The sequence below is a fragment of the Periplaneta americana genome, chromosome 2, assembly GCF_040183065.1.
Source record: "Periplaneta americana isolate PAMFEO1 chromosome 2, P.americana_PAMFEO1_priV1, whole genome shotgun sequence".
Lineage (NCBI taxonomy): Eukaryota > Metazoa > Arthropoda > Insecta > Blattodea > Blattidae > Periplaneta > Periplaneta americana.
This window is the reverse complement of record NC_091118.1, coordinates 205198060-205221983: the sequence shown is the minus strand read 5'-3', so window position 1 is coordinate 205221983 and position 23924 is coordinate 205198060. Positions and strand designations below refer to the sequence as shown.

At 37.4% G+C, this 23924-nt stretch overlaps 1 protein-coding gene across 6 annotated transcripts in view; it reads left to right on the top strand.

Moving 5' to 3' along the window:
• LOC138695076 (F-box/LRR-repeat protein 2-like) overlaps positions 1–23924 on the top strand; it is a 361245-nt gene that overhangs the window by 87416 nt on the left and 249905 nt on the right. Inside the window, exons 3-4 of one of the 6 annotated variants that reach the window (XM_069819439.1) lie at positions 6531–6662; positions 14752–18036. The exons of 3 other annotated variants lie outside the window; for them this stretch is intronic. In XM_069819439.1, coding sequence (XP_069675540.1) covers positions 6531–6662; positions 14752–16255 — 1636 coding nt within the window. In that variant the 3' untranslated portion in view covers positions 16256–18036. Of the gene's footprint in view, positions 1–6530; positions 14573–14751; positions 18037–23924 lie in introns of those variants that run through there. 2 more of the 6 variants (XM_069819451.1, XM_069819448.1) reach the window with 2 other exon arrangements.

Below are 23924 nucleotides of genomic sequence, written 5' to 3'. Positions count from 1 at the left end.
CGATAAGGGCACAAATACCCACAAAATGTTATGCTATGCATTCCACACATATCACGGAGTATTTTAAAGAATTTTTTTTTTTTGAAAATTTACTCATTTTTCACCAAAACATACCATCCTCTCCCCTTAAGGGACGGTACACGTATTTATTGCTGGATCACTTAGTTTAACATACCCATGGGTTAACTTATACCAGTATTATTTGCTATAGTGTAATTCTGTGATATATGTATTTAAGCAAGTATATTCTCCATCCCTACTTCTTATAGTGAAACACTAGTCCTCTTTCATGGTGCAGATAATGTTTTATTGCAATGGTTCCCAAAGTGTGCTCCGTAGATCCCTGGGGATCTGCCAACACTTATCAGGGGATCCAGAGTTGGTAATATATATTTTTAAATAAATACTACCGGTACCGTTTTTCTCGGCGTGATTGTACAGTACTGTAAGCGACTGTACTTGTGAAAGTTGGTAGGCCTATATCGGCAATAGATGACCAGATCTCACCTTTGTGTGAGCTGTCCTTAGAGCTGTTGTAAAAAACACGACTTTTTTTTTCGGTTAAGGTAGTTAATGCTACTGAAAATTTTCGTCTACTTGGCGAGGGTGGTGAGTTGTTAGTTCTGCTTGGTGTGTGTGAATGTTTGCAGTTTTTCCTCCAGAGACCAGCAGTGTAAGAATAAGTTTTTATAAATGTGCTTGGAGACTTATTGTAAAATAAATTGATTGGCAATGTTATTTAGCCAGCAATAAAATTTTGACACGTATTTTTTAAAAGAAACGAATTTCGTTCATTGTTGTGCACTCCTTCTGCTTCTGTTACTTTTATTTCACTTCATTTCATTTATTGTATTCCATAGATCTTACATTAGCAATGAAGCTTTAAAATGTGGAACAAGTCAAAATTTACAAGATTGTAATTACAATTTTTATCAATTTTTTTAAAATTTTTACAATTTTTTACAATTTTGCAATTTTCTACAATTTTTTGGCGAGATGTAATGAGATGAGGTGAGGCGAGGCCCGAGAATTCGCCAAAAGATTACCTGGCATTTGCCTTATATTTGGGGAAAACCACGGAAGTCAGTTCTAATCGATTCTGAGCTCTATGAAACATTAAGGAAATCAAGAATGTTAGCAGAAAAACGTGCCTGTAGTGCTACAAGTTACGCTCAGAGAACAATTCTCAATTAGTTACTTCCACAATTAAGTCCTGTAATTCTTTGCATGTAATATATTATCTTGTGAAGATGCAAAATAGTGAATAGATAACTTTTTTCTTCTGCGAAGTTCAATAAAGTGTAGTAAGTTTTACGGTGTAATATATTTTATTATGCACCTAAGATTCATAAAAACAATTGGAGAATATCATAGAAATGATAAAAGTTCAGTACACAATAGGTACGGTATTTAAAATAGACCTTATTTGACCTTAACACGTACTCAATGGAAACCTGTACACAACAGAAAAAAATATAAGATAGGCCCTCCTATGTGATTTCTTTATGGACAGGTTTCACTGTAAACATTTGAGTTCCTACAAGTGGTTATAACATTCGTAAAATCATTATATTGTTACTTTAATACAAAACATTAATGAAATTTTATTCTCACAACAATAATCACTTTCTACAATTTAATTTAAACACTCCCGTCAACAATGGGATTTCCATTCCACACAGCAACACAGTATTCGTTATTGCACTCCACCGACGACAATGACAATTAACTTGGATTATTGAGAACAACAATGTACTGCTAATCTTAACTAATGTTCACAAAGCACTATTTACAAAACAGAACTGTCAGTTCTCAGTTCACAGTTCGTTTGCCTTGGCCAGTTCTTCTAGCTCAGGCACTCAAGTTCATAGAAAATCGAACCCAGGACTTGTAGAGTCAGTCCACTGAACTTCGAACTCAGGTCCCCCAACTGCGGTCCACTGCACTCGAACTCAGGAATTCTGGCGACAGTCCACTGGCCAGGACGCTCCCACAGTTACGGACACACTCAAGTCGAACTCCGGTCTCGAAGCTGGCTTCACTGCTACACAAGACTGACTGGCTTGCTGTCCAAAAACTAGCAACGACTGCTGTCAGCTCACTTGCGTCTATTTATCACTAGACCATAGTTTCGAGAAAGTACGATGCTCGAAATTTCTACAGATGCCGAGAAGATGGCGCCTCTCGACTTCTCTGGATTTCTCCCCTCAGTCACAACTGCTTTACTTGCCCCTCTCTGCCACTGCCGAGCTTGCCGTTGTTCCCCTTACGTCGCGCCACACCGCAGGCAACCAACGTTTCGTCTCCTGCACGCCTTGTCGGACGTGCGTTCGAATCCCGACGCAGCTGTCACAATATTTTTGATGTTGGTGTGTCTTTGATTGTTAATGGAAGGTACATGTATTTATCGCTGGTTCACTTATTTTAACATAACCATGGATTAAAATAACAATATTATTTGCTATAGTGTAATTATATGATATGTTACCTATGCCATCATCACACATGAGACAGTAGGCTTTGTCACCTCTACATTCAGTGTACTCTCTCACTCAACTTTTTGTTGCATAATACCAGCTCATTGCTGTTCAGTGTCTGATCCTCCTCATTCTGTTGAACAGCACATATATACTAATCAAACTGGAAATGCATTTCTTGTAGCAAGTTCCAGACAATTAATACCTGATATTCAAGAATATTTGAGAAAATTCCAGAAAATATGTATATTTGTGATATAAAATTGCCTTCCTGTCTTCCTAATTGCGGTACTCAAACTCCAATCACCCGACTGAAAAGCTGATGCTTTATTATTCGGCGACACTATCAGATCACATTTCCTTCTATAATCGTATGTAACTGCCTCCGCTTGGTATTTTGTAGTTTGTGTTTACGTGTTCAGTGAAAAATCCGTGTTTATGCGTAAAAACACGTTTTTGAGAAATGGTTATTGTCCATACACTGTTTGCTTGTATACGGGGAATCGAAAAACGGATTACACCCGATTACATCAAAATCCCTAACAGGAATAGCAGAAGACTCTTACTGCAGTCTTTGCAATTCAAGACAAGTCAAGGACAGAAGTCACCTGAAAAATAATATGTCTAGCTCTTGATGAGACTACAGAAGCTGAGAGCTATTGGGAAGTGCAAGGATTGTTATAGACTTAATGATTGTATTCATTGTTATGTTGCCATCGTAATAAATACACATTACAAGGAGAGGCGTTCAAGAAAATTATGACTTACTGATAGCACTCTCAAAAAAATTTAAGTGGAAATCTGTAGGTAAAGCAGTCTGCTTAAAGCTACAGTTCAAGGACACTCATAAATATAAATATAAATATATAATAATATAAATATAATTTACAACTAAAATTCTCTCTCAATTAATATCACTCAATAAAAGAATTGTATTCCAATGGATACCATCCCATTGTGGAATGCTGGGAAACGAGAATGCGGATGCTTTAGCAAAGAAGGGCAGCACTGCTACTTACAGACCTGTTACTAAATCTACGTATTACTCTGTGAAGAGATTTATTAAATCTACATACTTAGACTTCAACAAACAAAATTTGATAACTCAATCCCAAGGGAAAAAATGAAACTCTCTGCATCAAAATCCACAGTTAATTCGCGATTTACCACGAAAATCGTATGTAGCTGCATTTAGATTGGCAACAGGCCATGATTGTTTGGCCAAACACCTGCATGGAATTGGAATATATCAGTCCCCATTGTACAACTCAAACCAAGAAATGGATTCGGAACACCTCAAAATCTGTGCTTCAGTAGCTGGTCATGATAATATCTTTGAAAAATATTGGAGTGCAAGAGGTCAAGTGACTTTATTGTCAAATGCCTGGCATTAGAAAACAACAACATAAATACTGAGTATGTTGCTGGACTATTTTTATATAGCTGATTGCATTCTTGTTTATTAAAAAAACTATAATTTTTGGCAACTTCAAATTTTGTACAAGATTCCCTCAGCTTGTTCCGTCTATTTTAGCAAATATTCAGTATTTTTAATACAAATACAGTAAAACATCGATAAGATGCTATCCCGTGTAATACGCTTTTTTTTTTTGTCCGGTCCCTGCACATTTCATATATATCGCCTTTATAATATACCCCGTTTGTTGCGCTTAAGTCCCGCATAATACACTGTTTTTGTGGAATATTTTCGATGTAATTTTCAGCCATGTACTGTAACAGCAATGAAACATCTTGGTGACTGAACTCATTGGTGCCATTAACCTGAAAAGTATTGGTATTCGACCCTTTACCTACGCATTTAAACCTTCATACTTCATACCTTAGTATACCTCACCCTCTTGTTACGCTTTCTTATTCGACCCTTTACCTGCGCATTTAAACCTTCATACTTCATACCTTAGTATACCTCACCCTCTTGTTACGCTTTCTTATTCGACCCTTTACCTGCGCATTTAAACCTTCATACTTCATACCTTAGTATACCTCACCCTCTTGTTACGCTCTCTTATTCGACCCTTTACCTGCGCATTTAAACCTTCATACTTCATACCTTAGTATACCTCACCCTCTTGTTACGCTCTCTTATTCGACCCTTTACCTGCGCATTTAAACCTTCATACTTCATACCTTAGTATACCTCACCCTCTTGTTACGCTTTCTTATTCGACCCTTTACCTGCGCATTTAAACCTTCATACTTCATACCTTAGTATACCTCACCCTCTTGTTACGCTCTCTTATTCGACCCTTTACCTGCGCATTTAAACCTTCATACTTCATACCTTAGTATACCTCACCCTCTTGTTACGCTCTCTTATTCGACCCTTTACCTGCGCATTTAAACCTTCATACTTCATACCTTAGTATACCTCACCCTCTTGGTACGCTTTCTTATTCGACCCTTTACCTGCGCATTTAAACCTTCATACTTCATACCTTAGTATACCTCACCCTCTTGTTACGCTCTCTTATTCGACCCTTTACCTGCGCATTTAAACCTTCATACTTCATACCTTAGTATACCTCACCCTCTTGTTACGCTTTCTTATTCGACCCTTTACCTGCGCATTTAAACCTTCATACTTCATACCTTAGTATACCTCACCCTCTTGTTACGCTCTCTTATTCGACCCTTTACCTGCGCATTTAAACCTTCATACTTCATACCTTAGTACACCTCACCCTCTTGTTACGCTTTCTTATTCGACCCTTTACCTGCACATTTAAACCTTCATACTTCATACCTTAGTATACCTCACCCTCTTGTTACGCTCTCTTATTCGACCCTTTACCTGCGCATTTAAACCTTCATACTTCATACCTTAGTATACCTCACCCTCTTGTTACGCTTTCTTATTTGACCCTTTACCTGCGCATTTAAACCTTCATACTTCATACCTTAGTATACCTCACCCTCTTGTTACGCTCTCTTATTCGACCCTTTACCTGCGCATTTAAACCTTCATACTTCATACCTTAGTATACCTCACCCTCTTGTTACGCTCTCTTATTCGACCCTTTACCTGCGCATTTAAACCTTCATACTTCATACCTTAGTATACCTCACCCTCTTGTTACGCTTTCTTATTCGACCCTTTACCTGCGCATTTAAACCTTCATACTTCATACCTTAGTATACCTCACCCTCTTGTTACACTCTTATTCGACCCTTTACCTGCGCATTTAAACCTTCATACTTCATACCTTAGTATACCTCACCCTCTTGTTACGCTTTCTTATTCGACTCTTTACCTGCGCGCTTAAAGCCTATATACAGTTACAATACCCCACCCTCTTGCTAACCCTCTCTCTCAAACAGCATTCTTCACCTGACCGTAATAAAATTCTGGAAATTTTTGCTAGGCAGTTTGTGGTCCTTTAGTGTATTGAAATGTCTGTGAATGTGATTACAATGACAATGAGTGTTAAACAAAAAGTGCTTTCTGTGTCGGAAAAATTGGAAATCTTACGAAAGTACAATGAGAACAGTACTCTTACTCAGAAACAACTCTCTGATTCATTAGGAATCCCATCATCGATATTAAGAACGATAATAAAAAATCGCGACTCAATCACTACAGTTGCGATGTTGTCGGGAGGATGTAATCGCAGAAACTGAAGTGTGGTAAACATGAAGATTTGGAGAACACGCACACGGCAAACAACTATAAATGACTTTTTATCCGAAAGAATTAAGTACAGTACATATTGTAAATGTCTTTGATGTACAGTACAATAATTACATAATGGAGTAATACTATATTACCTTTCATGAATAATGTATTTCATTAAAGAAAAATGCTAATAGATACTGTATATGTCAAAATTAATATACCCGCCTAATACATGGTCCCGGTTAATACGCGGTTTACACCCAGTCTCTTGAACAGCGTCTTATCGGGGTTTTACTGTATTTAGTATTTTGAATACTAGTATTTTCTTCTGAACGGTACATGTAAGTGGTGAAATGACATGTACGCCTCCAGGAAGATGAGAAAGATGTACACCTATATCAGGCACTGTATTGTTTCAGTTTGCTCATCTTGACACCACGTTGTTGCAAGAAATGGCAACTGGTAAACAATTTGAGGACCTGCCTGACGAAACGTTGGTTGAGATATTCTCATACATCAGCATGGAAGACCTCGCAATGTCTGTACAACATGTAAGTGGCCGGTGGAAGGATGTGTCACAGGATAATGCCCTTTGGAAAAAGAAAGTGTTCAGCCCTGATGAAGAAACAACTGATGAAGAAATAGCAAGATATCTGAAAAATATGCCAGCACTCAAAGCTTATTGCCCCAAACGAGGAACAGATAGGAATATTATAAACATTTTGTGTCAATATTGTAAGAACATTGATCATATAGAATTCACCTGGTCCCAGAGATTAAGAAACATTTTAGTGGAAAGAATTCTTGAAGCTTTTCCAAATATAGTGAATTTGAGTATTCCCCTTCCCCAAGAAAGACAGAAGCAATTAGAATTTGCAATATTGATTGGAAAGTTTCAAAATCTGATCACATTAAATTTTACACATAGAAGTCGTGAGGATATTGCAGAAGGAACCCTGTTGGCTATAGCTGATGGATGCCCTTCTCTACAGCACTTGGACTTAGGCTACTGTGAATTTTCAGATTTAGAAATTAGATACTTGTTGAAGAAAAGAGGACATCAACTTTTATCTATCACTACTTGTTGTTATATTTCAACTTTAGGACATGAACTATTATGCGAGTGCACCAATCTGAAATATCTACATTATGAGAATTGCAACAATGATTTACCTAGGACTTACATGGGTCATTTATCAAGGCTATCAAGCTTGGAAGAATTAAAACTCTGTTATTTCAATGAAGACCAAACTAAGAATATACCTGAAATATTTTATAAACAATCCTTGTCCAAGTTAGTTATGTTAAGTATAATCTACTGTGCTGAATTTGATGGAAGAGAGCTCACAGAAATTTTTAGACATTGTTTACAAGTGAAGCACTTCCATATCAGAGGCTATACCGATTCAGGTGATGGTTTCAAGTATATTAGTAATTTGAAGTATCTTGAACACCTTCACATTACTTGTTGTGAATCCCTTTCAGACAAGAGTCTGGAATATATTGGCGCAGGATGTAAGAATTTGAGGCATCTCAACATTGGTTGGTGTAGATCACTGACAGACAAGAGCGTAGAATTTGTGTGTACTGGTTGTCCAAAACTGAAGTATCTATGTATAGGCGAGTGTCCTCTAATGACAGATGCTGTTATTGAAAGTGTAATAAAATGTAAAGAACTTACTGTTCTTGATTTGCAATGGAATGCTAGAATGTCTGGTTCTCACTTCCATATGATACCATCAAACCTAACTCACCTGAAGGAACTTGACATTTCTGGCTGTGAAAAAGTAGATCCTAAGATTGTGGCAAAGCTTCAGGAAGAGATGCCGGGATTGAAAATTGTGGAAGAGGTTAAAAGAAGGAATGATGAAGGAATAGAGATAAATCTTGAGGATTCAACATTTTTCACTAGTCACTTTCTGTAATACAAGTGTTGCACTTAGTCAAAAAAAAGTTAAGATTGTTATCTGTGATAAAGTTGTTTAGTGAGTGGAAATCATGCAGAGTGTATTTACTAGTTCCTAAAAGAGGATCGTATAGCAACAGAAAAGTAAAGGGAGAAATATCGTACCGGTAATTTTGTTTTATTTATTTTCGGTAATGTCAGTATTATATGCACAGTCTGGAGTGATCATACCGGAGCTTTGTGTGTATATATTTTATAAATATATACATATGTGTTTATATATATATATATATATAGACTGCGGTAATACCCCGAAATATCGTATTATATGTATACATTTTGAACTTTTACCAAGAGATGTTGGTAAATCTCAGGACTTACCGATCAGCTATGGTAAAATCGTATTAAAGAAGTAAAAAGAGTCTTTTCTAACATTTGCCGTTCTTCGCACTTCTACATATCTATTTCCACTTCATATTTTTAGTGTTATTTTAGGATCTATTTAAAAACATAAATAAAAATCACCTCAGCAATGACTGAAAGAATTTGTATTTATTTTTAATTTAAATTATTTAAATATTCATACATTCTAATGTGAGTATAATAAACAATATTCTATATTAAAAATAGTGAAAATATTATAATTTTAACCACTGTCTGTTATAGTATTTCATATAAAAATTAACAAAGCCTTTACATCTCCTCAAAGAGTCTACGTCCACAAATAAAGTAAAACAAACATTATGAAGCTCTTTTTTGTTGAACACTTTTTAAACATTTACACTTTTTCAACCCTTGTCCTCCAACGAAAGATAATTGGCCAACCACTTCCCGTACATTAATTCCTTCTTTTCCTAATTCTTCAATGCTGATAAAAGTTTCTTTACACAATATAAGTTAGTTCCTAGAGTACAATAACTTCAGTTTGCCAGCTTTGGTACCAAGTTGATAAAACTCATCTTAAATATGTATGATCACTGCTATTATTGATTTTGCGTTAATTTTTGCATCCGGTACTTTGATTCACACATTCTATCGGACTAAAAATTTTGAAATTTTGTTACAAGTAGCTGCTTTCATTTTCTTCACTTGCATTTCAAGACCTTCTTTGGCAGCCTCTCGAACCGCTTCACCCCTGCAAACATGTCTGAATCTGCACAACGAAGGTGGGATTCTTCGTTCTGGATTCTTCGATCTAGCTTTTACCAGTTCGCATCGGTAAATCCTGAGTTTTACCAACATTTCTTGGTAAAAGTTTAAAATGTATGCATCTAATAAGATATTTTGGGGTTTTACCGCACTATAACGGTAAATGTTAGGTTATACCGGTAAATTCTAAGATTTACCGGTCTTCGTTCATTTACAGTAACATATATAAAAATATATATATATATATATATGAAGCGTCCAATTCCAAAACTGTCTAAATCCATTTTTTTTTAAATTGAGATAATGGCGGTTTCATCATCTACCTAAATGTCTCTAGCAATTTTCTAATGTATGTTGTGCCTAAATTCCCTCTTTCCTTCCATAAATAAGCTTAAAATATGACGAACACTGCAAACAGTTAGGAAAAAAGTTATCAGTTTTTGGTGTTTCCTGAAAATTGTTAAGAATGGATGTAGACAGTTTTGGAATTGGAGGCTTCATATACAGGGTGCGGCATTTAACGTTTCCCATTTTAAGTTGGCGATTCTGTTCACATTGTAGGTAAAACATGTTTGCAAACATAGGGATTCGATGTAGCAAAGCCTTGGATTTAGTTAGCCACATCCCAACACAGGGATTCGGTGTAGCAAAGCCTTTAGTTAACCATGGAACGTAGTCCGGTGCAACAGCGCATTTTCTGTGTTGAACAGTTTGTTTCAACCAAGTCAATTGTTGCTGTCCAGGGCGAGTTTAGGCGGATTTTTGGTGATAATCAACGTGGAGTTGCACCATCACGAAAAATAATCAGTGTGTGGGTGCGTCAGTGGCGTGAAACGGGATTGGTTCAAAACAAAGCTCGAGTTCGTCAGAAAACGGCGCGGACTCCAGATAATGTCGAACGTGTGAGAACGGCTCTGCAGAGAAGTCCGTATCGTTCCGTGCAGCGTCATTCCCGGATCACGAATTTATCGGACAGAAGTGTGCGAAGAATATTACACAATGATTTGCACTTCTATCCATATAAACTCCAGGTCGCACAAAAATTAACAGTAGTAAACAAAGCCCTGCGCGTCCATTATTGTCAGAGAATGCTGCAATTGTTTAACACTCACAATGACTTTCACAGCTGCCTGATAATGAGTGACGAAGCAAATTTCTGTCTCAATGGTTATGTAAACAAGCAGAACTTTCGTTATTAGGCCCCACAAAATCCACGTGAAATGTTTGAACGACCACTACACAGTCCTAAGGCCGTAGTCTGGTGTGGAGTTGCAGCAGAGGGTACCATTGGTCCTTTTTCGAGGACGATAATGGTGCTGTGGTGACTGTGAACTCTGAGCGTTACAACATAATGTTGACAACTTTTTTCCTGCCTGAGTTGAGTCTCCGTAACTGGAACATTCAGCGCCTGTGGTTTCAACAGGATGGAGCCACATCCCATACAGCACGTGTTTCTATGAACACACTTCGTGCTGCTTTCCCTGGGCGACTTATCTCCAGATTAGGTGACATTCAGTGGCCCTCTATTTCCCCTGATCTCACTGCACCAGACATCTTTTTGTGGGGGTATCTTAAGAATAAGGTCTACGGTCGTATCCTTCATAACATTGTGGACCTTAAAACCGCGATTCGTGAAGAAATTGCTGATGTTACACCTGAAACATTGCGGCGAGTAATGGCCGGTGTACAAGGAAGATTGCAACAATGCACTGACACCAATGGAGGACATCTTAAAGACATTATTTTCAAAACATAAGATGTACTGTAATTCCAAGATTATAATGGTTGTAAACTGATTAATTCTTGTAATTTACTTGTAAACTAAATAAGTTATGGGGGTTTGAAAATAGGAAACGTTAAATGCCGCACTCTGTATATATAGATGCCCTCGGTAGCGTAGTTGGTATATCGCTGGCTAACATAAATGATGTGAGAACTCTTGCAATACGTTAACAAAAAGAACCACTCATTCTATAAGAAGATTCTGGTTCAGATGGAAATGAGAGTTCAGATTCTGGTGAGGATGAATCTGATCTTGAATACTAAAATATTCATTTCTTGACTCTAATAGTGGCATTTTATTATTATTGAAAGCAACAAAACTTATTGTGCATTTGTAACTTTATTTTCCTTTGTTATGTTATATTTCTGTAAGAAAAATTGAATTACTTTATGTTAGACATGCAATAATATGTGTAAGTAGCACACAGAAAACACAGATAATTGAAATACAAATATATGTATATATGTCATTAGCGAGGTTGTATTTATAATGTTCCATAAACTGCAATAACAAGGTAAGTATGCCAGCATTTAAATAAAGTTGTAGAAAACTCTATCATATGATGTATCATACATTTGAATCAAATTTAATGTTCAGATGATATGTTTTAACAAGACTTTAGCATATCTGAAGCTGTACCTAGAAGTACGTAAGTATAAAGAGTGAAGGAATTTTCAAATGGATTTTACTGAAAACGTACTTTCTTGACTTGCCTTGTTATTGCAGAGAGCCCCTCAATTGACCAGGCGAAATTGTTTCTAGATCTATAGCATGGTTCATAAGAGGCTATAATTTTAATTGCTTCTCAGCATAGATTTGTAATATTTAAACAGAAAAGTGAAGAGAATATCTCGTCAACATATGAGCGAAAACTTTCGGCTTGGAGCATGCTCAGGTGGCTTTCTTTAACTTCGAAACAACTTTCAAGTTGCTCAACTGTTATGTTCCTGTTTTTTTTTTTTTTTTTTTTGCAAAGTATAGACAAGTTTTGGTTCCAATGAACGTAAGCATACTTCGAGTTTACAAAATATGAGGTGCATCCAGAAAGTAAGTTTCTTGAGGTTCAAGAAAACGTGAAAATCGCTGGGAGCAAGATCAGGACTATAGGGTGGATGATCAAACAACTCCCAGCCAAATTCCGTCAAAACAGCTGCTGTGCGCCGAGCCGTATGTGGACAAGCATTGTCATGGAGGAGCACAACACCTGCAGCAAGCATTCCACGCCTCTTGTTTTGAATGGCACGTCGCAATTTTCGCAGTGTTTCACAGTAACGATCAGCATTCACTGTTTCACCTCTTGGAAGGAAGTCAATGAGCAGAATGCCCTTCCTGTCCCAGAACACCGTGCACATCACTTTCCGTACCGACAGCATCTGTTTGAATTTCGTCCTGACCGGAGATCTACTATGCTGCCAATGCATTGACTGCTGCTTGGTTTCCGGGGTGAAGTGCGAAATCCAAGTCTCATCGCCCGTGACGATCCTGTCGAGGAACTCGTCGCCGTCATCGTGATACCATTGCAGAAATGTCAGTGCTGCTCCTAAACGTTGCATTTTGTGTTCGGGTGTCAGGTTTTCGGCACCCACTTGGCACACACTTTTTTGAACAGCAGGTGCTTAGTGACAATCTCATGCAACAAGGATCGCGATATCTGCGGAAAATGGCTGCTCAGCTCCGTAATCGTGAAGCGACGGTTCTCCATGATGCACTGCCTCACAAGCTCAACACGATCATCATTGATGAGGGACGGTCGCCCACTGCGCTCTTCATCATGGACACTTTGACGACCTTCGGAAAACTGCCTACACCAGCGACGCACCATCTGCTTACTCATGATGTTCGGCCCATAGACCTGACAGAGCTGCCGATGAATTTCAATTGGCGCAATGCTTTGTGCATTAAAAGAACTTTATCACTGACCGAATCTCGCAGGCGGCGGGAGAAGGAATAAGAGCTTCATTTCGGACCACTGCTGCCATGCTACTGGCACCAGGCGGGACCTGTCCTGCTGGCATATGATTGATACGTCATAGATCTGTTACGCATGCGCAATTGACACGGCTAATTACGTTTACTTTCAAGGGGAAAAAAATCGGGAAACTTTCTTTCTGGATGCGCCTCGTAAGTTCCTAAATTTTTGGGTAGTCTTTGCAACCTTGTTTTATGCAAAATAAGTTTCTCGTCTATGATTGCAATCAAATAAAAAGCGAGAAGTCTTCTAGACCTTGTAAATGATATCACTTTGTTTATCGAATACAGACTCTAGACTTAAGAAGCTACCACATTCATTATTTTTACACTTTGAAACTATTTTTAATTTCAATGTAATTTATGTTTCTGATATAACATAAATTGATGTTATTCTTTTATTTTGTAAACCATTTCAATGCCCTTCTCAGCTCTTTACACAACTCTCCTGAGGTCTCGGCCCACACTTTGGGAAAACACAGAAACAGAGTTTCACTTTTGATAAGACTGCATATTCAGAAGGGAATTCGAAGGAAATTATGAAGACTTATTGACAGCACTCTAATGGATTCGTTATAGTTAGAATTTATTATAAAACAGAACACATCTTAAAATGTGTCACCTGTCTCTGGAATCAGAGTACTTACCACTCATACTATTGTGGAAATATGATATACTGCTAAACTCACTGCCAAGATACACATCAAATATCTCCCTCTGACCACAAAAGTACTGCACTACTGATTATGATATGTGTGAAATCTATAGGAAATGTAGTCTGCTTAAAGTTTAGTCCAATGTATGAATGAAAATCCATATGGAGAACACAGATAAATATTTAATATGCAAATCGAACTTTCAGGTATAACTCCCTGTAAAGTTGATTTGAATAATTTCGAGGGAAAAATTGTTCCGGGGCCGGGTATCGAACCCGGGACCTTTGGTTTTAACGTACCAACGCTCTACCAACTGAGCTACCCGGGAACTCTACCAGACACCGATCCAACTTTTCCCTCTATATCCACAGATCTCAAAGTGGGCTGACAACCGTCAAGCAACCAACATTGAGTGCACACTAACTCTGTGTGACTTAAACTGTGGTTTTCTGTTAATGAACAGTGACGCGTATTATGCAAATCGAACTTTCAGGTATAACTCCCTGTGAAGTTGATTTGAATAATTTCGAGGGAAAAATTGTTCCGGAGCCGGGTATGGAACCTGGGACCTTTGGTTTTAACGTACCAACGCTCCCGGAACAATTTTTCCCTCGAAATTATTCAATATTTAATATGTTGGTGAACTGTACTATATGGCTGACTGCATCCTTAGTTAATACCAAAGAGTAAAGGTAAAAAGGTAAAGGTATCCCCATAACATGCCATGAAGGCACTTGGGAGGCATGGAGGTAGAGCCCCATGCTTTCCATGACCTCGGCACTAGAATGAGGTGGTGTGGCCGGCACCACGCTCTGACTGCCTTTTACCCCCAGGAAAGACCCGATACTCAATTTTATAGGAGGCTGAGTGAACCTCGGGGCCGTTCTGAAAGTTTGGCAACGAGAAAAATCCTGTCACCACCTGAGATCGAACCCCGGACCTTCCACTCTGTAGCCAGCTGCTCTACCAACTTAGCTACCCAGCCGCCAATACCAAAGAGTAGCTATTTTTTTGACAACTTTAGATAGTTTGCACGATTCCCAGAGCTCGTTTTTACTGCTGTCAAAATACTGAATATTTGCTACTTAACAGTACATCTAACTGGTGAATTGACATATAATACACTTCCAGGAAAATGAGAAAGATATACATCTATATTAGGCACTGTATTGTTTCAGTTTGCTCATCCTGACAACACTGTCGAAAGAAATGGCCACTGGTAAACATTTCAAGGACCTGCCAGACGAGCTGTTGGTTGAGATATTCTCATATGTCAGTATGGAAGACCTCGCAATTTCTGTACAACATGTAAGTGGCCGATGGAAGGATGTGTCACAAGATAATGCCCTATGGAAGAAGAAAGTGTTCAGCCCAGATATGAATACAACTGATGAAGAAATAGCAAGATGTCTGAAAAACATGCCATCACTGAAAGCCTATTGCCCCAAACGAGGAACAAATAACAACATTGTAAATATTTTGTGTCAGTACTGTGAGAAAATTGATCATTTAGAATTCAGCTGGTCCCAGAGATTAAACAAGGTGTTAGTGAAAAGAATTGTTGAGGCGTTTCCAAATATAGTGAATCTGAGTATTCCACTTCCCCAGGAAACAAGGAATCAGTTAGAATTTGCACAACTTATTTCACAATTCCAGAATCTGACCACATTAAATTTTAAAGACAGAGGTACTGAAAATGTCGCAGAAGGAACCCTGATGGCTATAGCTGATGGATGCCCTTCTCTACAGCACTTGGACTTCGGCTACTGTAATTTTCCAGAGTCAGAAATTAGATACTTGTTGAAGAAAAGAGGACATCAACTTTTGTCTGTCACACTCACTTGTTACATTTCAACTCTAGGACACGAACTATTATGCGAGTGCACCAATCTGAAACGTTTAAATTATGAGAATTCTAACGATGATTTACCTAGAACTTACGTGGATCACTTATCAAAACTATCAAAACTGGAAGAATTGAAACTGTGTTATTTCAAAACAAATCAAACTAAGAATATACCTAATATATTTTACAAACAATCCTTGTCCAAGTTAGTTAAGTTAAGTATATTTTACTGTGACGATTTTGATGCAGCAGAGCTGACTGGAATCTTTAGACAATGTGTAGAACTGAAGTTCTTTTACATTAGAGGCTACAGCGATTCAGGTGATGGCTTCAAGTATGTTAGTAATTTAAAGCATCTTGAACACCTTGACATTGCTTGTTGCGATTCTCTGTCAGACAAGAGTCTGGAATATATTGGCGCTGGGTGTAAGAATTTGAAGTACCTCGACATTTGTTGTTGCTCATTACTGACAAACAAAAGCGTAGAATTTGTTTGTGCTGGATGTCCAAAACTGGAGTTTCTGTCTATAAGCGAGTGTCCTCTAATGACAGATGCTGTTATTGAAAGTGTAATAAAATGCAAAGAACTTACTGTTCTTGATTTGAAATGGAATGTTGGAATCTCTGGATCTCACTTTTATATGATACCATCAAACCTCACTCACTTAAAAGAACTTGACATTTGTGGCTGTGGAAATGTAGATTCTAAAAGTGTGACAAAACTTCAGGAAGAGATGCCAAGTTTAAAAATTATAGAAGAGACTAAAAGACAGGATGAGGAAGGAATAGACATTGATTTAGAGGATTCAACATTTTTTACTAGTCACTTTGTGTAATGCAAGTGTTGAATTTAGTCAAAAATGGTTCAAGATTATTATTGTGTGATAGTTACTCAGTGACAGTAAGAGTTTCATTTGTCTCCCCTGTTTGGTCGGTGAGTGGTTTTTGTTTCAGAGGACATTGCTCTATCTGTCACTTACGAATCCGCCCTGTAAGGGTTACTGCAATTGAGAGAAAGTAAAAATTTTTGTGATCTTAACTAAATTTCAAGGTTAAGGACATTACGGCCCAATTGTATAAAACTCCCTGACTAAAGATCAACTTTGATCGAAGATCGAAAAGTGAACCGAGTTCAGACACTTCTTCTATTGCATAAAACTTTTCTGCGATCAAATTACCTTGGTTCAAATGCAATCTAAGTTCACGTGAAAAGGATTTGGCAACATCGCATAAACAGGTGAAATACGTGATGCGCGGACCATGTTATACAGGTTTGTTCAGTGTTGCCAATCTAGCGACTTTAACTCTTTTTCAACAACAATTTCTTTTAACTTTTATATTGCTTAAATAGGGATTTAGTGACCTTTTTAGCACCCCATAGTGACAAAATGTAAGCTTTCTTTGTTGATAATGAGAAATCTAGCGACTTTGCAACTACTTTTTGGCGACTTTCCATACACTCTGTTGCAGACACTGTTTTTTTTTTTGTGTAATGTAAATAATGGCGGACAATAAGAAGAAGGCTGACTGTTCTCCAAGTTGTTATCATGTTATGGTGTTTGATACTGCTAAACATAATAAAGCTTTATAAAACGACAATTTTCGTTTAGTAATACAGTTAATTGAACATTTATGAATGTACCTATCATATCCATTAATAATTAATGGTTGTTATAAACATAATATAATTATAGGTTATGTTATTTGATAATGCTGAACACGATAGAGCCTTATAAAATATAAGATTGTTTGTGTATTAAGGCAAGAAATTGAAAGAAATATATATAAATGTACCTAACATATCTATTAATATTAATAATAATGGATATTTTATTTGCACAATCTGTCACTCGTATATTCCAAACAGAAAAGAAATAACTGAACTTGGATCATCTAACTTAATCGGAGAAATTTCTTCAGTCAAAGTTGACTTTAGTTTGAGACAAATTAATCTCAGATTAGACTTTATACAACACAAAATTCCAAGTTCAGGTGAAACAAGGATCAATTTAACCTCTGATCTAAGATTAAATGGTTTATACAATCGGGCCTTATTGTAAAATAAATAATGTATTGCTGTGTAATGAAATAGGTTAAATGACTGTGTAGCAGTGTCCTTGAATTATGATAGCTAACTAAAAACTGGCGCCACAACAAAAAATTCTTACTGCTCAATACAAGTATAAACATAGCTTACAAGTACATTTCATTAACAGCTGTCATAAACAACATATTGATAAAAAATTAAAGTTTTATAGTATTACAGATGAGACTTTGGGTTGGTTTACATCTTAGTTGTCAAGTAAATAGAAAACAAAAAGTGGAAATAAATATACCGGTATCAAATAGTCAGGAAGTTACTCACTCAGAATTTAGAAATATTAAACATGGAGTTCCCTAGGGATCAGTTTTAGGTCCATTATTATTTCTAGTTTATATTAATAATTTGGCCACTGACATAAATAATAATTTTTCTCATGTAATCGTATTTGCAGATGATACAAGTATGATTGTCTCAAGTAAACAATACAATTATTTTATAAACCTTCTAATACTGTGTTAAATGTAATGAATGAATGACTCAGTGCAAATAAACTAGCACTTTATGTTGATAAAACCAATGTAATCTATTTTAGTAATTACACGTAATAGTGCTCATTTATCCTACAATATTACAGTATATGAAACTGACCTCAAAGAATATAAAGGGTGCGGCAAAACATCTTCCATAATTTAAAGTTTAAATAAAGAACAGGTGGATCAAAATAAGGAAACTGTATTAATGTGAATTGTATCTAAACAGTGGGAAATTTAGGTTTACATGCGTTGCCATAGTGATATCAAATGACATGCCCAAAACAACAAGAATTGAATAGGACATTGAATACACGGAATTAACATTCAATTAGTGCAAATTGTAATCTGTAACGAATTCCAACTATGCCGTGGACGGGTGAAGAACGTGCTTACGATGTGGTATCGTTTCTGGTAAGTGGTAATTCCATTGTCGCTGCTCAGATGTTTCCCGGACGCTTAATTTCTTCACGTGGCGACGTCCCCTGGCCAGCACGATCACAAGACCTTACACCCTGCAATTTTTTTCTATGGGGGAAACTTAAGGCTGAGGTGTTCAAACATCGGCTGAGGACTATGCCAGACCTAAGAAATCCAATACAGGAAGAAATTGGTCTTATTCCTCACTAAATGCTAACTTAGAGTGATTCAGAATTTCCGAAGTCGCATTCAACAATGCATTGATAGTGAAGGACACTATTTGAGAGACATGTTATTCAAAAAATGAAAAATTCCCACTTTTAAGATACCATTCATATTAATAAAGTTTCCTTATTTTGATCCATCTGTCTTTTATTTACACTTTAAATTAGGGAGGATGTTATGCCGTACAAGATTTCTTGGTTTAGAGTTGAATAATCACTTGAATTGAAAAATAGACATAGAATACATTACTCCTACATTGAGCTGTGCCTTTTACGCATTAAGATCCTTATTTTCTATAAGCGATATAAACACTTAAAATGTCATTCCTTGTATACTTTCATTCTATAATGAAATATGGATTAATGTTCTGGGGCAACTCATCTGAAGCTAAACATATTTTTATTTTTATAAAAGAAAGCTATACGGGCAATGAGAGGTGTGCATAAAAGGACATCGTGTGCAAATTTTTTCAAAATTTAGAATGTATCTAATGCCTACTCATTTCACTTTACGTGATTCAGGTTCCGCATATTGCGGATAGATGGCAGAACAGTGACCTATTAACCTTACCTTGTCCAATTTATTCACTTTTGTGGTACAGTTCCAGAAAAAAATGGTCTGTCTAATTTTACCAAGTTCCAGATACAACACGTTGGGCATGTACAGTAAACAAGAGCGCCTAAATGTATGCTACTTGTAGACAGTCTTGCGAAGCTTGTTGCCTATATAGAGAAGGCCTGCTACTAGGACTCGATCGATTTTCTTTTGTGGTACTGTACAAATTATTATTAGGCCCATTATGTCATTTATTAAAATGAAAATACGCTGTCACAGCCTGAGGAAAGCCTGTTAAATATTAGACCCGAACTCCAAGCCCCATGTTTGTGCTGACCTCTATTGAGATCATGTCGCGCATGTATGACATATACTGGGTGTTCACTTCAAAGTGTGTCATGGCTCGCTGTATGCCGTCATGTGGATAGTCGATGAGCCTAGAGAATTCAATCTTCCTACACTTCCGCAGAGGTATATTACTTATGTGCCAGAGAAGTTGCCTAGGAAGTACGGCGTTCATTCAGAAGAGTACTTACAGTTCATGAGGATTTACTTGTCTAGTCCCTTTTAGAAAGAGAGAGAATGCTCACCATCTCTCTCTACCCTCATTTATGATGGTCGACACTCCTTCAAACGACCACGAGTTACCAGTGGCGGCATTCTCTTCCTCTTCAAATTCTGACTCCACTCCGCCAAAAAGTTCGTCCATGTCCGTGTCGTCCAAATTGATTACGAACGAATAATAAATTTCCATCTACAAGTCCATCCTTCGCCCAATAAAATTTTTCAACTTTTTCTACGTGTTTACAGGCCTTCCTCTAATTTTCTTCCGTCACTTTTGCAAGTGCGCTCATTTTTAACCTGTCACACACGTTTTTTAAAAATCCCATTCGGGGGTTTCTTTCCTGGAGATCGCAGCACGCTTCCAATTCCGCTTCCGCTTTCTTTTGTTTTGTTTTTTTTTTTTTCTATTTTAATCCTGTTAACACCACGAGATGATATATCTGTCGCTGCAGCAGTTCTTTCGATGAAACTCGGCACAGATATTGTTTGTTTTCCGCATTTCAGTGCCTCATATTCTCCAGTAAAGAATTTATATGCATTAATAACCATGTTCATACCGTCCGACTTCAAGGCTTTCCCGCGTTTTCCCATATTGCCTACCATTATTATTAAATACAAGAGCACAACACTCATTACAATATTTAAGGTAACAGTGAAACCATGCATCTCCGAAAACATTTTAATTTGTGAATTATATTATATTAAATTGGTACAACAAGATACAAACTCGTCCACACCTGTGGAGTAACGGTCAGCGCGTCTGGCCGCGAAATCAGGTGACCGGGTTCGAATCCCGGTCGGGGCAAGTTACCTGGTTGAGGTTTTTTCCGAGGTTTTCCCTCAACCCAAAACGAGCAAATGCTGGGTAACTTTCGGTGGTGGACCCCGGACTCATTTCACCGGTATTATCACCTTCATTTCATTCAGACGCTAAATAACCTGAGCTGTTGATACAGCGTCGTAAAATAACCCAATAAAAAAAGACAAACTCACTTCACTATTCACAAAATACTACTAACTAATGAACTCAAACAACCCCGAGACGCCACTGAGAGATCCACTAATTGGGTTTGCAAAAGTGTGAAGGGAGAAGGGAGGAGACAGGGAATTCCAAGAATTGTACAAAAGGAAACCTCTTGCCCGTCACATCTGGTGGCAACCGGTAGACAAGGACCTCAGACAAGGACAGTAGAAATCACGCCAACTTAATCCTCATGCACTGTACTGATACGTACGGTAACGGCGATAGTGGCAGGAATGTGAACTGTTTCGAAACATGTACTTAGGTGAGTTTTTTCTTACTGTCGGGATATGTGGAGAGAGTTAAGACGATTACTTCCGTATTTGTTGACATTAACTTCGACGGTCAACATGGACACGGAGCATTTGATTTGTACTGTGGAATGTTTCCGTACGCAACCGATGATAACAAATACCCTGCGTACGACTTGCCCGCGCAAAACACAGTTTGAAAGAGGTTATGGTAGCATACAGACCGTACAGACCGCCATATGTTGCTACGACGTTCAAGTTATACCGTACACGTTCTCAAGTTCAGATTGAATGCCTTGATTAATAGGCAACTTCTCTGACACAAAAGGTGAAACTCGCTTCAAATCGCTGACTCATCAACAGTGACGTCATGACACACTTTGAAATGAACACCCAGTAGAGTTGCCAGATTTGTTTTTTTTTCTTTTTTGGAGGGGGGGGGGGAGAAGGAATATTTTCACAAAAAAAAAAGGGGGGGGGATTTGTGTACGAACTTCTCAGATGCTTAGTAGCATATAACTGATTGTTTAAAGTGTGAGGTCATTAAGATATTTGAAATATTTTATATATTCCAGCCTTCTTGATAAAGTTAACAAACACTGGGAACGCATTGTCAGTGGTTGCCAGTGCATTAAAGACACACCAGGGATATTCAAACATATTGTCGATAAGGAATCGTTTAAGCATATAACTCATTCTTCTTCCAGAGCATTTGTACTGTTGAGATATAATAAAACCCCATAGATTTCAGAAGTCCCGCGCCATGGTGTCGCGGTCTAAGGCATCCTACCTAGGACTCGCGTTAAGGAATGCGCGCTGGTTCGAGTCCTCATGGGGGAAGAAATTTTCTCATGAAATTTCGGCCAGTGTATGAGACTGGTGCCCACCCAGCATCGTGATGCACGTGGGGATAGGTAGTAAAATTCGGTTGCGAATGCCAGTTATAACGGCTGGGGGGATCATCGTGCTATACTTGCCTCGAAAACATGACGGCCTCTCTTCTTGGAATTGGTAATCCCTCATAAACCCCCATCCTCTACTCAAAACCTAGCCGCGTGGCAGAAATACAATGGATCCCAGCATTGCCAAATCTAGTAGTCATTGCCTCTACCTGATGGCTTTCACGCGTTCTGTGTATTTTTAGACATTTGTCGACGTGTTGTTTTATACTGTTGTTCGCTTCAATATGTCTAATTTATTCCGGCCATGGTTAATGAGCAGATGATCCGCAGTCAGGCCTCCTGATTCACCTGAAGATCCAGGACCATCACGACAGGAACAAATAACACCGTCGAAGGAAACAGAATATCTTATTTGCAGAGGAGCGTAGCTAAGAAAACAAAGTGTTAAAATTGTGTCTAACGTTAGAAATTCTATCCATAGAGTAATCGAAAGTTGAGGCAGTTTGATAAGTACAAATCTTAAACACTTGACATCTGACGCAACCGGCGGAGTTATATATGGAGCATAGAAATTAAGAATTAGGCCTACGGTTCACCAACTAAAGAGAAAATAAACTAAAACAGAATTCGGTAAGATAAAGGATTTTATGCGTTATTTACTTCGTCGAATAGCATGTGAACAGAGCAAATAAACTTGCGGAAATATTCTGGCCCGATTTGTACATTATGTTTAAGAATGCAGAAAACATTTCATTCGATTCTATCCAGCACTTTCGGAATTACCAGGAAAAGGGTTTTTAAGGAAAGTAGTTCGCGAAGAAAAAAAAAAAAACCTCATGCCATTTTCCACTTAACAGCTATTGTAACCAATGCCGCACTTTATATTAAGAATCATAACTTCAAAAGTAATACAGAGCCACTGGCGTAGCTCAGTTGGCTGAGTTGACTGCCGATCCGAAGTTGCACTCGGGCGTGGGTTCAGCTCCCGCTTTGGCTGATTTATCTGATTGGGGTTTTTCTCAACAGTAGGGCGAATGTCAGGTAATCTATAGCGAATTCTCGGCCTCATCTCGCCAAATACCATTTTGCTATCACCAATCCCATCGACACTAAATAACCTAGTAATTGGTACAGTGTCGTTAAATAACTAAAAAAAAACTAATACAGGTTCTTTTACCTGAATGAACTTCAATTGTTGGTGTAGAAATTTAAATTTCATATTAGGCCTATATTTTACATATCAGAATTTTAAGGTATAAGAAGTGTACATGCCCCCTTAATTAATTAAATCATATTTCGTATCTTATAACGTTACTTAGGCCTTCAGAAAATTTGCATCGAATCAGCAACTAAATTGGCAGAGAAACAAATATATTCTTTTGTGCTTTAATATGATTTTCGTGTTATGAAAAAATGATGTAAAAGGAATACATTTATCCATGACTGGTACCTAAACTGGTCTTTATTTCACCGTCCCTAGCAACCTAAATACTGTAATGACATTATTCACAGCAGTGCTTAAAAGTTTTCTAACTTACAGCAGTGAATTAAATGTTTTTAAATCACTCTCTACATGACAACCAACATATTAGCAATAATAAAATGTATATATATATATATATATATATATATATATATATATATATATATATATATATATATATATATATATATATATGAACTTCTACGCCAACAACACATTACAAAGAGAAGGCCTACAATTTAAGATTAAAATTAAATTTACATACGAGTAATGAATAAAATATTGTCTAGCACACTAGAGTAAACAGATTTATGCGCTCGTGGAAATTATCACCCAAGGCGAAGCGGATAAAATCTAATTTTACTCTCTTGTACTATAAATTGCTATTCAATGATCACAGTTTTCGAAAATTTTACTTCGTTAATTAAGTATAAAATTCTGGAATTTCAATAACATGAGAATTTAACACTTATTATATAATTCTGCATTTCTTTGTTTATTTAGGCAAAA